The sequence below is a fragment of the Poecilia reticulata genome, chromosome 13, assembly GCF_904066995.2.
Source record: "Poecilia reticulata chromosome 13, P_reticulata-male-v2, whole genome shotgun sequence".
Classification (NCBI taxonomy): domain Eukaryota; kingdom Metazoa; phylum Chordata; class Actinopteri; order Cyprinodontiformes; family Poeciliidae; genus Poecilia; species Poecilia reticulata.
In genome coordinates, this window is record NC_088842.1 from 26,579,961 (window position 1) to 26,596,375 (window position 16,415).

General features: G+C 39.3%; 2 protein-coding genes across 7 annotated transcripts in view; one reads left to right on the forward strand and one right to left on the reverse strand.

Moving 5' to 3' along the window:
• The window catches only part of nbeab (neurobeachin b), a 220,153-nt gene that overhangs the window by 151,741 nt on the left and 51,997 nt on the right, over nt 1-16,415 (forward strand). For all 6 annotated transcript variants that reach the window (XM_081614411.1, XM_008426293.3, XM_008426301.3 and 3 more), the window contains one exon: nt 942-1,078. In XM_081614411.1, the coding sequence (XP_081470537.1) occupies nt 942-1,078 (137 nt within the window). The remainder of the gene's footprint in view (nt 1-941; nt 1,079-16,415) is intronic.
• On the reverse strand, nt 1,725-3,998 carry mab21l1 (mab-21-like 1). The gene has a single exon (XM_008426291.3). The coding sequence runs from the start codon at nt 3,593-3,595 to the stop codon at nt 2,516-2,518; it is 1,080 nt and encodes a 359-aa protein (XP_008424513.1). The 5' UTR covers nt 3,596-3,998; the 3' UTR covers nt 1,725-2,515.

Below are 16,415 nucleotides of genomic sequence, written 5' to 3' on the forward strand. Positions count from 1 at the left end.
AAATATATATATATACACACGTATCCAGGGGAGGATGGTTTTACTGTGCAGCCTGCAAGAGCGATGAAGGGACGCTCTGGGAGCTCCAACCGAAATCCACTTGTATTTCTGTAACACTATCTCCCATAATTGGCTGAGGAACGCAGATTAAGATTGACGAGACATTAAAGTGGCTCTTTGGAGTTTAAGGGATCGATAAATATCCCGATTTTCGAGGGCTTTCGCTTGAGAGCAGACAAATCACTGTAACGGGGCTCTACAGCGACACTGATCTGACAACATGAAGGAGGAAGAGGAGGGGGGGGGGGGGGGACTGGAATAAGAAAATGCGATCACTATCAGCCCACCGTGTTCAGAATCCGGCCTAATGGGTGATCATTTGCTCCTGAAATCTTTCTGTAGGTCTTGGCTTGTGCTGTTTTACTTTACCTTACTGAGACAAATTCAAAGAATTGCCGTCTTAATTAATGGCCTTCATTTTCTCACTTCAGAATCACACACTATCGTGAAGAATTAGAAAGTTGACCTTTCTACTCGGTGGCAACACTTTAGTCGATTAGCATTTTATTTTTAGCTGGTTCTTAAAAGCAGATTTTAACAAAAAAACAATTACGTTTTGGTTTTTAAACGACGCCGAATTGCACATTTTCCGCACCGCTATTGAGCAAATCTTCGTAGGGACAAAAACAAAGCATTGACGCTATAAGACTAAAAATATATATATATATTTTCTCTCATTTTTATTGAAACTTTTTATTTTTATAAATATAAATATAAATCCAATGAGAATGCTAACAAAAAGCGCCATCATAATTATTAAAGATGATCTACAGGTCGGGACTGAATCCGCCGTCTTGTGGAAATAAGGCTCCTTCACAATCTAAATAGAAATATCATCTGGGTAATGTCCCCGTGTGTCCGTCCTATTTCACCCTCCCCAGGTCCGGTGGTCCTGAGCAGCTCGGCCCAGCTTGTCGCCCCTGTCCTGGTCGCCCGCGGAACTCTGTCCATCACCACCTCTGAGATCTACTTTGAGGTGGACGAGGATGACCCTGCCTTCAAACGGGTCGACCCGGAGGTAAGTGACCTGCATGGAGCGGGCGGAATGCTTTCTGTTGTTCTTCCTGTGAAGGAAACACAAATCCTGCTGCACGTGATTATTGATTCGCCGTTTTGACGATATTCTGTTTTGCAGAGAGAAATCCGAGTTTGTGTGTGTGTGTGTTTTTTTTAAAATTATGATTATTATTTGTACTTTTTTTGGTTTACGTGCGCTTTAAATTTGTACAATTACTAGGTTGCTCTTCAGATATCTTCTCAAGCGCATATTTTTAAGCCAGCTATGGTTTATTATTTAAAGGGGTTTGCATTTTAAAGAAAACATACACGGGTTTACAAATATTACAATTTTTGATGTATTGTAATTTTTTCCACACTATTCATATTTATTTTTTAATAAATGTTTAAATATTAATCGCTGTGCATTATGCCTTTGCATCAGGCCTTCTAGTCTACCGTTCAGTTGGTATTTTTTAAAAAGTGGGGGACACAAGTATATGAAACAGCTCGTTTTATTATCTCTTTAAATTAGATCAAAGACAGAAATAATAATAATAATAATAAAAAAACAGATCACAGATGTTATAATCCAGTGTATTTCAAGTGCATTTTTTTTCGAATTAAACTGTAATATATATATAATATATTCTATATATAGGCTATCATTTTCTGTTTTCTTTTTTTTTTTTTTTAAATCACGTTGGCCTATAAGAATGATGAAGGAAAAACAACTCGAGTACTTTTAAATAATCATTCAAGTAACGCGATGGAATGTTTTAGATGTAACAAATGTCGCACGCTTACCATCAAAATGTAAACTCTTTAAAATAAAATAAAAAAAATAGAAAATGTCCATTGAAACAGGTGAGTCAGACTACCACTGATGCAAGAATAAATTAAAAACGTTTCTAGCAGATAAAGAAAAAGTTCAGGTTTAAACAGGTGGATCCTATTTACTTGTCACAGAACAACATTCACAATCTCAGATCACTTGATTCACAATCTATGAATGTATTTACAGTATAATAAAATGTACAGATGTGGTTTTTTTTTTATTTATTCATAGTTTGTTATGGGGTTGTTTTCTAAAGCATTTGGGAAAATGTTGGATTTTATCAGTCGTGTGGTGCGGAAAAGGAATTATAATAATTATAATTTTTAAAAAAAAATCTGTGGCCTTCCGGATTAACTAACAATACTTTGAACTTGCTTCTGAAAAGTCTAATAACACCTCCAAAGATGAACAGGAATAATTACAATTGATACTGTTAGAAAAGAAAGACCGTAGTGAAAAAAGCTATAGGCCAAAAATATTTTAACACAACAGTCACATTTCACAACAACTGTTTGGCAAATTTTCTCTGTCCGTTTATGAGCTCTTTAGACCTCTGACACATTTTTAAAAGGAAGTAAATCAACATATATATATATATTTATTTTTGTCTTTTGTGTTACCTCAGAGTTTCTCCAAGCTTTTGGGGTTGGTCAGTATTTCTCTTGCCAGTCGCCAAGTCTGTTTGGCTGCGTTCTCTAGAGCTGAGTGCGGTTTTCCTTGAAACAGGTCTAAATTAGGCAGAAAATAATGCGGGCACCTCCTGCACTGCAAACACGAAATAAGCTGCAATAGTATCCCGTTCAGGCGGTCGCCCAGGCAGTTTTCGTCCCAGTCCGACTCCCGGGGATGTTTCTCACACTCGTAGGAAACCAAAGTTTTCATGTGGTAGTTGTTCAGAGGCTGTCCCGGCAGCTCCAGGTGACGGTCTCGCAACGCCTTGAGGACCGACAAGCATTTCTTCCTGCACCCGCCCAGGAGGAGCCGGTTCTCGGCCTCGGCGAACTGCAACACCCAGGCGTCGCTCTCTGCCGAGCTCTGCTTGCCGTTCAGCGAGTAGCATTCTTTGGATAACAAATTGAAACCCTCCGCCTTGACTTCTGCAACTCGGTTGGGTCCCGGCCAGGGTATGTGCGGCAGAGGCCAGTGCGCAGCGCTTCGCGGCCAGATGCCAGTGCACTTGAAAGCAGGCGTTATTTGCACAACGTATCTGTCTCTTATGCGCAGCTTTACCTCGCTCGTGTCAGCGACCATTTTCACAACATCTCTATAGCTGCATTTATCCACAGCCTGAGCCACCAGCGTCTGAAATCTCGACCGGATCTTGCGCGCAGAGAGGTAGCCGGAGGCGGTGATGAACTCGACCCACAGAGACATGCTTCTCTTGCGGCCGTCGCTGAGCTTGAGGACGGCGCAGCCCGGCAGAGAGCCGTCATCTACGAAGTTGAATACTCCCATCTGATTCAGATAGAGGACGACCTCAAACTCGGTGGGGGAGATGACCTCCAGTCCCTCGAAGCGGTTATCCATCTCGCTGAGGGAGCTGATGAAGCGCGGCTCCTGCACCTCCACCTCCTTCAACACATCCGACACCACCTTGCACACCTCGCGGATGGTCTTGGAGATGGCCGCCTTCCGAGATTGACATTTCTCGTTGTAGTATTTGTTGAGGTGATATACTAACTTTGCCTGGGCGGCTATCATATTAGGGCAGAGATCCGGGTTATACACCGGAGTCTCGCAGTAAGCCGAGGGATCCAACGCGGCTGTTTGTACGGGAGCCAATTTTAGAGAAGAAGGAAAGCAATCTAAAAAGAAAAAAAAAAAAGTCAGTTTATTAAATGGCGATGTGCTCAGAGCACATGCGTTTTAATCATAACAGTCACAGCTGTTGTGCCGTAAACTGCATTGAAGTGCTCAAAACAAGTTCTCAAAATGATCCGAATGACGTGATTTAAAGTCCATTTGCACTTCGGTCAATAGCGGGAAAATGTCTCTTTTTGCTCTGACCGCCGTGCCAGTTTGGAGTCCGCGTAATTGCGCTGAGTGCAGTGTGCCCTCTCGACGCAGATGGCTGGCGTTGCTGTGTTTTACAACAAGGAGACACACACACACGCACACTCTTTATGATGAGGGAGGAGTTGAGATCAGGACGTCCAATCGCTTTCCAAAGCGTCACAGCAGTTTATGGGAAACAAATTCATCCCCGACTGTTACCCTATATACAAATGAACAAACAGTACAGTTACTGATTTAAAAGCGAGGGGCGGTCGAACACCTACACGTTTGGATTTATCGATATGAATATTATTTATTTATTCATTTATTTTACTAGTCCGGCATTAATCCGGTTTTTTTTAAAAAAAAAACCTCTGTATTAAAAATAACAAAGAGTGGATGTGCTTAGGTTGTTTAATACCGCTAACAAAATTATTAATGCAATTTAAAAAAAAAACAACAACTTTAATTTCCAGCCGTGTACGAATTAAAAATTTTCCGCTGAAGGATTTGTAACTAAATATGATAAGGGAGATTATTCTAAAGTATGTGGCCTTAAAAATACGTTTTTCAAAAATTAAGTATTCACTATAATGTTTATTCCCTCTTAAATGTTTTAAGCACTAAAGGTAAAAGTGTTTTTGTAGTTTAAATTTATTTCTAATTCTTGATTTAGTAATTTATCGAACAGCCTGGGGATGAACGGGATTTTCTAACTTGGGCTATAAGCCGCTAAATTTCTTACTATCTTTGGTGAATTTTTTTTTTCTTCGCTTTTTTGAATGTTTTTAAAACACTTAACATTTTGTTTAAAAGAGCGTATTCATGAGGCTGATTTCGTTTTTGTGTTGTTCAATGAGAAGCAGTGTTACTGTATTAACATGCAACTATGCAACTGTATTTTGCACAGTTACAATTTTATTTACTAAAATGGAAATTTGTAATTTAAATATTTTTGTTAAAATGATCTGATTTTAGTAGCATGAGAAAAAAACAATGTAAAATAATTTATCAGCAAACTATTTGAAACTAAATGAAATCTTTATTTTATTGTGAAAATGTCATTGCAAAATTGAAGTATGTATATATATATATATATATATATATATATATATATATATATATATATATATATATATATATACATATAATTTATTATTAGGCAGTTTCGAAACAATGAAACAGGTTTAGCAGTAATTCTAGCGTTTAACAGTTGCATGGCTGAATATTTTAATAAGTACCCAATGATTCACCATGAGGACGCCATGCATCTCCACTTACACTAAATTGAAGAGATGCCTTCCATGGCTCTCATCAGTGCACTGACACACCATCTCACAGTGTACTGTTCATGCTTTGAAGAGGACTTCAAAAAGATGATGCTGCTGCACAGATCAGATAAGGAACACAAAGGCATTTACACCCATCTCTGCCCTCGTCAGAGCTGCACACAAGCAGACATTATGAGGGCAATCCGCTGCTGTTCAGCCTCTGCTCTCACCACACGGATGCGGCTGAGGAGAGGCGTGGTGTGTGAGGAAGGACCTTGATAGATAGGTGACTCCCATTATCATCACAGCCTGTCATGAGCACATTGCTGGTAGCTGTTTGGCAAGTGCAGTTGTAATTTTACACTGTTACCGGGCAGAAATTACAGATTTGCGGTATGAAATTTAATTGTGTGATATGCCAGAGGTTATAGCTTTTTTTTTTTTTTTTCTTTTGTAACGTGATAATGCATTTTATTTCTTCAACTGTATCACATTTAGGACAAATTAAATTTCACAGTCATACATTTCGACTCCTACTGACATATACGGGCAGCATTTATTTAGGATACAGAGGGAAGGTTTCCGTGCAGTGAGAGGTAGCTAAAATCCAGTTCCCCTCTCTGGCTTTAATAGTCTTTTCCTCTGTCTGTAGCTCAGCAGGTACTTGGCTTTTATTGAAACCAGACTGGCCTCACTTCCCAGACTATCATGCTCTAAGTCAGATACCTCAGAGTCAAGTTGCACCTCTTGAATTTATTCCTCAGCCTTTGACCATCCCTATACGTGATAGAAGTGTGGTGTGGGGGTGGGAGGGGGGGGATTTTCATTGAGATTATCGCCTCTTAATCTGAACCATGTGGCTGCATGGTTCCCAGTGCAACTCAACCTGCTCCACAGTCCCATGACTCGAGTTGTCAAGTCTGGCCCCGGACATTCATGTCTTCTTACTCATACCATTGCAACGCTGCAGTCTTGGTTGCTCTGTGTCCCGTCCTGCCAGGCTTTTGGGGGCTCCCCGGTTTGATAAATGGGATTGCGATATTAGTGCACTTCTGTTTCTGAACCAGCAAAATGCACGCACGATTGTGCAAATCAATACAATGACTTCTACTTCCTGGCCATGTGACACTGTTTTGAAGGCCTCTTTGTTTTTGGAGCATTCCTCTGCACTTGTTCAGCCTTTCTCTCTGTTCTTCTGTTTTCTTTGAGTAGGACTATGAGCGTGGACATGGAACAGTTCTGTTGGTCTTATGACTTAAATACCTTCTGATGATGACTGCTTGGACTTTTAATATTGTACTTTCTGCTGCTGAGCAGTAATATCCAATAAGAATTACTGCCAATCCAATATTAACTGGTGAAATTAACCAATATGACTCGCTACCTCTTCGGATTTATCTATATTAATTTGACAAAATTGTATCAAAAATTATTTGGAGGACATCATTAATTTGTTTCCTCTGTAAAAGCACTATTAAACAGCGATGTCAGTAACGCTCTGCTGTAAGAGATTTGAACTAATTCTCTGGATTAAGTCATCTCCTCAGCAATCTTAAAAATATCCATTACAGATGATCTTTCGTAATTTTAATAATCCTATTACAGAAGAACAAATAATGTCCATTCCGTGTTTTTCCATTAAACTGCTGTGGTTCTTTCTAGCCACTTAAGACCATTCACCAGAGCTACAAAGTTCATGTGAAGATTAGTCTAAATGGATTAAAAAAAAATAAATCTAAAATATATTTCTGTATAAATCAAACTTAAAAAGTATGCAATTTAGAGATGTGGCACTTCGGAGACTCAAACCGTGAAAAATAATATACTCATGGGATTTCTACCGTTGACACAATTGTCTGTAATTGTGTTTATGAGATTGTCAGAGAGAATTTTATTAATAGAGCATTATTATTCCATGCAATATGGTATCTCTGTAGGAGACCAGCTAATTTTTGAGCCTGGAGCCTCAATGGGGGGACCCCCTTCAGATTTTGCCCATTCATTTATTTCCTTCTCTGCTGTTTTGTAATTGCAAACTCATTTGTGTAAGTCAGGAGAGCCAGTTTCCTGACGCCACTTAACTGGAAGTTCTCTCAGATCCTCTGGGATTCACCTCAATAGGGCACTCTTCTGAAACTTGTGTGTGCGCTTCTGCAAAATAAATACATTTTATAATTTTATTTTTTTATTAAAGAAATGAACAAAAGAACCATTTTATTAAATACGTTTAAAACTTAATTGATTGTCTAATTTTCATTTGGCCCTTCACCCCTCCTCTCTGCAATATGGTACGCTTGTCAGCCTGGTGATAGATTACATGCATGCATTTGCATGAATTTAGCATGAGTACAATTTTGTTTTGTTTGTCAATGTAACAATCCAGAAAATATTTGGAGCGATCACAAAAAAAAAAAACAAACAAAAAAAAAACTTGACATTTAAAGCAGCTTTTTCTGCACAGGTTGGAAAAATCCCATTGAGGTTAAGTTTGCTGCCTTTCAACTTTTCTATTAGCACAACATTTAGCTCTGCTTTTTTTTGTAAAGTTTCTTGTTTTTAGGTTTAAAATGATCTTGATGGTTTTGTGAGAATTATTCTATTTATTTTCTTTCCTTTTTGCAATATTTAATGTTACCGTTTGTGTTCTTTTTCAAGGTTTTCACAGTTCTCATCGCTGAAAGCAATCAAACAATTGCAAAGTGATTAATCTTAATTCCAAAATGTCTACCACGTAAAAGTGGGCGCTGTAATCATCTGCCCACTGACCCCTTGATGCTCATATTCAGGCCTCTCTGCAGCACTTATTCCTGATGAATAATTTCAATTCTCAGGTCGATCAGGCAACAAAGTAAATGAAAGTATTTGGAGTTTATTGTTAACATTTGCACAGTCAGTAACAAAATGGTTTTTTGGGGGAAAATCTGCAACAAAAGTAGGTGATGTTGCCTAAATAAGGGATGAAGGGTTCATAATTGCCAGTCCTGGAGATCTGAGGTGCGGGGTGCCAACTGTCAGTGCAGGGCTAATGATGACAAATGTCTCTCTATGCAGATTGCTGCAGCAGTGTGAGAGTGCAGCTGAGACTGGAGGAGCAAAGAAAATGCAAGGGGCTTAACAAGCAAAAGCTTGTGTGCACATTTTTTATTGACCTACATGGAAGCAAACCTCCACAACTGGAGAGATGACTTTAAAAATAAAACAGCTTGATGCTGTTTAAAGCCACAGTCCCGTCAACAATGCCTGTAAGGTATCTCAATGGTGTTCAGGTCTGTAAGAAATCACTGCGTCTGTAAATGTCAGTTCAACACATACAGACAAAAGAAAAGTGAACCAAAGATATTTTATCACTTTTTAAACCTTTTAGAGGAATTTACTGATGAGATATATATATATATATATATATATATATATATATATATATATATATATATATATATATATATATATATATATATATAAATATAAAAATAAACGTTTTTAGTAATGTATACAGGCGCCTCTAGAAAGCAATCATATTTTGGGTAACAGAACCAAACTGTTATTAACTTTTTTTTTTCATTAAACTGCTTTGCAACAAAGGCCATAAATCTGATTTCACTTACTGTGACGTAAGGTTCATGCTAATAAAAGAGCAAACCCGGAGTGCTTCATGGCCAGCTTTCCCCAATTTGTTGCATGAATGGCTTTTGAAAGGGGTCCCTCTCTGTACAAAGGGAGTCTCGTCTTTGTTTGGTTTTGCCCCATCTGTGTCATCTGGTGGTCTTTGCAACGGGGTGGTGTCTCGGGGTGCTCCCCAACGGCGTTGCCAGTTGTTTTATGGACTCGCTGGAGTGGTGCGGGGAGTTCATAAGTTGGCTGGGCCATTGTGAGCTGAGCCCAGCTGACACGTGTGAATTGACTCCAGCATATTGACAGATCATTTCCATTAATGAATCGCTGGAGTCTGTCTTGTTTCACTCTGTGATTTACGCCCCTGCTTCATCATCGTCTGAGGTTGGGGTTAACTAATAACACCCTGAATGGCTTAACTCTTAATTGCTGGATGAAGGGAGTCACCCCTTTTCGCCAGCATTGGGAACTTTAAAGGTTATTCAAGTGCCAACCTTTTTGTTACATGCGATCTTGTTATGGTCATTTTTAAAGTGCTAAATTACGAGTTCTAGCCGAGATTGTCCTGATTAGTATGAATTAGCTTCTTGTCTTTAGGAAACCATGTTAACATAACAACAAAGAAGTCAGACAGCAATACTCCTCCATAAAGTCCATGCTTACTGTATTTAACATGTAGTTTTCAGCAGGACTTAGTGAGCTTGTTTTCCATTTGATAGTGAGCTGCTTTTGTTTGTAACCACTAGCGTCTCATAAGCTTCGCCCTGGTCTTCCCATGGCGACCATCCAACTTGTTCAAAGCAACAGCCATACACAGCTGATTGCGCTGGCCACAGTCTGGCCTGTCTCCCCCACCACTGCTGTCACATGGAAGCCACATTTGCTCGCCACCATTTTATGCTGCTGTCACCCTCCCTTCAAAAGCGGAGGGGGAGAGAGGGGAGGTGAAAAGGAGAGGAGGGAAAGAGGAAGGCTCACCCTGAGCGGATGCTAGACAAAGATGGCAGCAGAGACATTTTGTCTACTTTCATTAGTTCTGCTTGTGGTGAGCTGTGCTGAATATTAGCCCGTTACTAGCAGAGCCACACATTGTGGAGTGCAGACAGAGAATGTGTCACAATCATATCCAGCCCACCTTATTTCCATCATTCTCACCTAAAAAGTGGGACACGCTGGGTATGGTGCCAATTGCTCTTTTTTTTATGGTAATTATCATTCTTCAAACCGTGTTATGTGGTAAGTGTGACAAACTTTATCACATAAATTTACATAAATGTTCCCGTTAGGGTCAGATGCTTTAGGATCAGCTCAGATCACAAAAGCAGCTGTAAGTCATTCAGATGGGAACTTTATAAACATATTTCAGAAGATTTTTGAGACAGTCTCATATTTTAAACCAGTTTAAATTAGAGCTGCCTTTTCATTTCCCCTATCAACCCTGTGGTATCAGTAAGCTAATATTCTGACCCTGTTTAAAAAACAAAGCAAAACATTTTTAATATCTATTTATGAATTTTTATTTCTTCTGCTGTTTTCTTTATACATCCATTCATTTATTGTTCCAGCTTAATAAATGCATAACAGAGTTGTGGTTATTGGTTGTTCAGTGTAAATAATTTAAAAATAAAAATAATGTTTCATGCTCTGTGTCAGTTCACCCCTTTCCCAGTTTCCCAATTATTTCCCAATTTCTAACCACTGGGCTGACATTTGTCCCTTCATGTTTCAACTCCTGTATTGATTAGGAATCCTAATTAAACCAAAGTAACTTCAATAAACTTTTCATAGAATCGATCAACAGTCATTTAACCAAACCTTTTCTTACGATGAACAAGTTATACTTTTATATTTTAAACATCTTTACTGAGAGCAAAGCGAAATCAAAGTAACATTTCCTGCTTGTGTGGACAAACTTGACTATTTTTGATTCTGAATAAGTAATGTCAAAGGTCAAGATAAATTAGCACTTTCTCCAATTTGTACCTCTAATTTGTCTTGCCCTATTTGACGTTTATTTTGGTTCTGATTTTATTTGGCTTGTTAACTTCTATGAAATATTACAGATTATCGCAACAGATCAAACTATATTAAGCTGCTGCTGCTAGATATTAGTTATTAGACTCACATAGTGACATTTTTTCACAGCATCATGTCAGACTGCTCAATTTCATACACTAAAAAGAATTTAGAAACAAGTTGACTAAATCTGTAAAGGTATGAAATCATGAATAACCAAAACCCAAAGTCTCACAATTCACCAGAAAAGCCAGTATATCAAATATCTTTTATTCAATTGTTTTCTGTTGACATTTTAAGCATGTCCACATCTACTTTTTTGAAGTTCTGCCAAAATACAGATGCTTCCTTTGGTTCCATCACTCTAAGTCCAGTGTTTTTGTTTACCTAAATAAAACGCTCACACTGGGAGCCTCAGACTGTTGCTCCGAAGTGTTTGTGTGCAGACGGATCTGAATGTTGCCTTGTCCTGCTGGGCTTTCATCTGTTGGACTCATTATAGTTGTCATCTCACTGGGCTCTATTAGAGAATTTCAGGAGACTGGGTCCCCATGAAAGAGTCATGATGGGCAGAGAAGTGCTGATGTGCAGGTTCCTGCCTCCAGGCTTTCTCCTGCTCATGAACAGCCTGGAGGCATATAAAACAGGCCTCCCAGGCCAGCCGATGAAACATTCAAGAGTGAATGTCATGACTTTCCTGGTGGTTCTCAGTGAACTGGGCCTGAAACTGGCGCTGGGAAAAAAAAAAAAGAAAAAAAAAAAGAGAGAAGTTGTTAAGTTATTATGAAGGGAGCTTCCGGAATATTTTCTTAATGATTAAGAAAAATATGCCAAAAAGGTGGATGAAAGTAGCGCAGAAACGGATGAAGTTGTGCCGTTCTACCTTGTTAAATTTCAAATGATTTTATTAGTGTCAGTTCTGTGGTCTTGGCAGGGCTTTGGATGTGTCTGAGCGGGGAGTTCGGCAGCAGGGTGAGAGCATGTCGGCTGTTGACACCATCTAACGAAGGGAGGATTAGGAGTTTACAGAGGCAGTAATATGATAGGTCAAAAAGAGGAGGCACTCCTCCACAGTACTTGGCTCTGTAATGAATGATTGACTGGAAAAGGAGAAGCTGCCACTCGCTGGCTGAGTGCTCATCTTGACGTCTGCCGCACCGCTCCACGGCTCCCCTTGATCACGTTTCGCTGCTCCCTTCTCATCTAAGGCACCAGTCTGCAGGGAAAAGCAGCTTTTCCCTCTTATTTTTCTCTCTAATTTACACATTTAAGACATTTTTGTTTGCTCATTTCAATTCCTTTTTTGTCAGTGAGCCTCTCTCTATCAGTCCTGCTCACAGCCCTGAAACCAGCCCCCCCACAACCCACACACACGCGCACACACGCACACACACACATACACACACACACACACAAACCCTTCCCTCTCCTTTCTGTCTGCCTTGAGGCAATGAACTAATTTCAGGTTCAGTAATTGCGGTGTGTTGTACACCTGTCTGCTATTAATTCTCCCCTGCCTCTTACTCCTTTTTTTAATGAGATATTATTGTAATTATCATCATTATGCTGTTTTTTATAATTAACTTGATGAATGTTGGTGTTATGGAAGTATTTACTCTCTATAATCAGTGTAAATGTGTTGGGAACTTCTGAGGACTAATGCTTTCAGACTTTGGTCATAAGTGAACTTGGTGCTTCATTCGCTCGTCCTCAGAAACAAGAGCTCCCGCCTAAAGCACAGTTTGCTCTGGATCAGATGAGGAGAAGTGGGAAGCCTGGTCACTGCTGAAAAGGACCCTGCTTGTAGCCGTTTTAAAACCATTACAGCAGTGAAAGGCTTTACAATGGTCAGTGCTAGGCTTTGTTTCAGCCTGTCACAGGCACCCTGTGAAAATCAAATAGTCCCTTTTCCTTAAATGAAAAGGTGAAAAAGGGTTTGTCCACACTCCCATCTTTGAAAAATCTGGTTGCAGGTTTTTTTGGGGGGGTGTTTGTATTCACAGACATGATTTTGAATGTTATTGTTGAGGAGGCAAACTATTGGGAGGGATGTAAAAAAAATCTTGACTGAATGAATAATGTGTCCCCCACTACCCCCTCTTAGCTTTCAATCCAATTAGAAGTTTAATAAGGGTCATGCATAGGGACTTCACGCTCTATATTGGTTTCTTTAAGAGTGAGACTGGGGAAAATGACAGGGTTGAATGTCCTAGAGGTCCAGATGGAAGGGCTGAGCACTTCGATATGTATTGAAGGGTCTTGTGCCACGTTGTGGTATTTGAAAATGTTTGGGGAAGACAGATGATGACTTCCTGTAAATCTCAAGGCTGGGGCGCTGGATAACTGGACATCAACTTCTCAGGTGGTAGCAATTACCTGATCTTTGCCCTCCTGACTCCTTTGTTTTTCCTTTAAGCTGCATTGGTGTTGTCTCATTAATTTTTAAATGTATTTTGGTTAAGACTTCTTTTACAATAGTCTTTATTTTTTCAATCACAATATAACAATGTGTGTCCACTAAAATGAAAGCCTGTGCAACAAGGTAACTACCATCGAGGCTTGAGTGTGTGTAAACATGCACAAAAGCTATATATTTGAGCTTTAATCCTGCTGTTGGAAGGAAAGTGGGTAGGAGGGTCCAAGAAAAGAACCCATGAAGCCTTTGTGAGTTTGTCCACATGCTGCTCCACTTTCAGCATCTGACAGCCATTTAACTCCACACGACCTGGTTTGCAAGTGCTATCGTTTTGGCGCTCTTGAATCCTGTTAAGAATCGTAATTACAATTTATGTGCCCCCTGTGTTTCTTTGAAGAGGCATTGAGTGAGGAAAACAAATCTGGTAATGAAGGACTTTCACTTGTGTGTCAGCGTATTGCTACTTTAAGATAAAACAAAGAGACATTTCAGTCCTTTAAAAGTATAAAATGTTTACCCGGTGGTTTCCGTGCTTAGAAAGCGGTTTCTTGTAACGCTGATAAAACGATGCATCTTGCAGGACGTATTTCTTAGACTGGGTCTCTTTAAAGTATAGAAATGGCATGAATAGTGGTGCGAGTGATGTGAAGCACGTTCAATGACTTTCAAAGAGAAAAAGAAGAAAGGGTGAGCATAATGCCTAATAGGTGCTTTAGTAATTTCTGAGTTTTCATAGCTTAATCCGTTCTGAAAAGCTCAAGAGAAGAAAGGCTGCAAATGGCCCTCAGTATTAATTTGATGTGACTTCTGTACAATAAGGGCTCTGGATCCCAGAGCCCATTTTCAGGCTTACCTTCTTTTATCATTCTTAGCCTTTGGAACTTTTGCCTAAATGTTTCATGAAACTAAGGCAGTAAGCCTCTTTGGTATTCTGTCTTTATAAAGCCTGGTTTAGGACTATTGTTACACTGTGTTCAAGGCAAAGGAATGCAACACTGAAGCCACCTCTCCATTCTGGGACATTCAAATTCATTTAGTGCAACTGGGAGAGTTCTTGTGTTAAAACACACATGTACTATGCCTCATTTCACCTCTTTCATTTTAAGGGGTCTAACCACACACTCACCTTATGAGAGAAGATGATGTACAAAATCGTGTTTACAAGAAGGAATGAACGACTTTAGCATCAATTTTGGATCCACATTTTTATTTTCAGAAAAAAGAGTAAAACTTTCACACAAACACAGTTAATTAAAGAAGGCAGAATAATTCAGCCTATGCTTACTTAATTCTAAGACTCCTGATGTAGAAGAAAAAAAGTGTAAAAATAGACTTTTCACATCATTGCAAGCAGAATAATTTGTAAACAAACTTATTCTGAAGAATATCAGTTCAGTATAGAACTATCTATACTGTTTAATGATTTATTGACATAGTGTGCTTTGAATTACAATGCAGCTCACACTGAACCTTCAGTCCGGTGCCAATAGAAAGCACATTTTAACTTCATGGTCATTACTATTTCTGTCATTTTTGTCACTGTTTCTTTTTTTTTTTTTTGTACCCCCAAATACTTCTACACAAAAGATGAAAGAGGTGGTGGCACTTTAAATGCTAATATAACTAAATGCTTCCAGCAAGTCCAGGTGAACAATCTTTTAGTCGATCCTATAAACGCAACATGGCAACTCAAGATTTGCTTTTCCTCTTGCTTCAAAATAAAAGCCTCAAACAGAGACACTGTGTGTCGAGATTAAAGCCCTCCCCTTCATCTCCAGGGCTCATAATTATTACTTTTCACAACGTATAGGAAATATTTCAACATTTTTATATGTTTTTTGCCTATTTGTTGTCAACACATTGACATCTTCTTGTGATCTTTCCATATGTTGGGCTTAATAAAAAAATAATCAGAACCTCTAAAGCTTGACATTTATGAAGCTGCTCTGAAGCTTGGAAAAGAAGGCAAGAAATGTTGTAACAGCATGTAGTTCTGACGGCTATGAATGCTGCTTTAAAATATATAGAGCTTTTTTTTCCATCAGGAAAAGCATATTTTCTTTGTATGCTTTTAAATTAACATTGTGAAAACCAGCAATGCACATACTCGTTGGGTCAGTGACCCTGGAGAAAACAGCTTGCATTAATATGCTTTAATCCAGTGTAATTAGTCAAATTACAGCACACCAAGCAGCTTGTGTGAAGCTGCTGGATTTGGCAGCCACACAACAGGGCTTGGAGTCCCACTGGACTACGAGGGAGACCTCAAAAGCACAGTAAATCCTGCTCTTACACCCCTCCACTTCGTTTTCCCATTATCTTCTATCTTTTTTTTTAGCAGTACTAAAGTGTTTAACCTGTTTTGCATACAAGTGCCATTTCCCCTGGTTGCTATATTTGCTGGTTTTTTTTTATTAATGAAAGACTGTAAAAGACTCATAACAGCATGAGACAACTCAAATATCACATGCACATCGCTCAGTCTTATGCAAGGTCAGATGTATGACATCTAGGAATGCAATGGTAAGAACCACAGACACAGTTAAGGCACTCAGATGGTAGCATTAGCATTAATAAAATGATTTCAGCTGTATAATTACATGAGGATAAAGTGCAAATTATTTAGCGCACTCAACAACCAGATTATCATCCAAACCAAACCCTGTTCAGCCTACAGGGGTGAGCCTGTATGACAAAAGGCTCTCATTAGCATAAATTTACAAGCCCTCTTCTTCAGAGAAGCCGATAAGAACCTGTTCCACCTTTCCTTTGGCCCTGAATGGCTTGTTGTGCTTTTGGCAGTGACAGATAAGTCTGGGTAATTCCACTCTATGCGTGGAAAAAAAAAAAGAAAAAAAAGAAAAATGCTCCAGATTCTGGCTGCATCCCGAAGGTGTCACCCACTATAATCCTCAAACTGTGCCCAATAGAAAGGGCGATGTGTGTTTTCCTGATGATATACTGCGAATGACATACAGAATTATACGAAGGTGGACAAATCTGTAACATGTTATTAGGCAATTCCCTCTGAATAACAAGGATAAAAAGGATAATGGATGAGGGTGTCATTATTACCTTGGTTCCAAAGAGGCGTCCAACCAAAAGGTTGAGAGACAAGATTAATTGAAGACGAGTGAGGCGCTCATTGCTCATCAGGCCTACTCGTCTAACCACTTGCTCTTTCTGGCCCTCTCCTCCTCTCTGCCTCTCCATC

Coding starts and splice junctions, on each gene's coding strand:
- mab21l1 (XM_008426291.3), bottom strand. CDS start 3,595: ATGATAGCCGCCCAGGCAAAGTTAGTATATCACCTCAACAAATACTAC.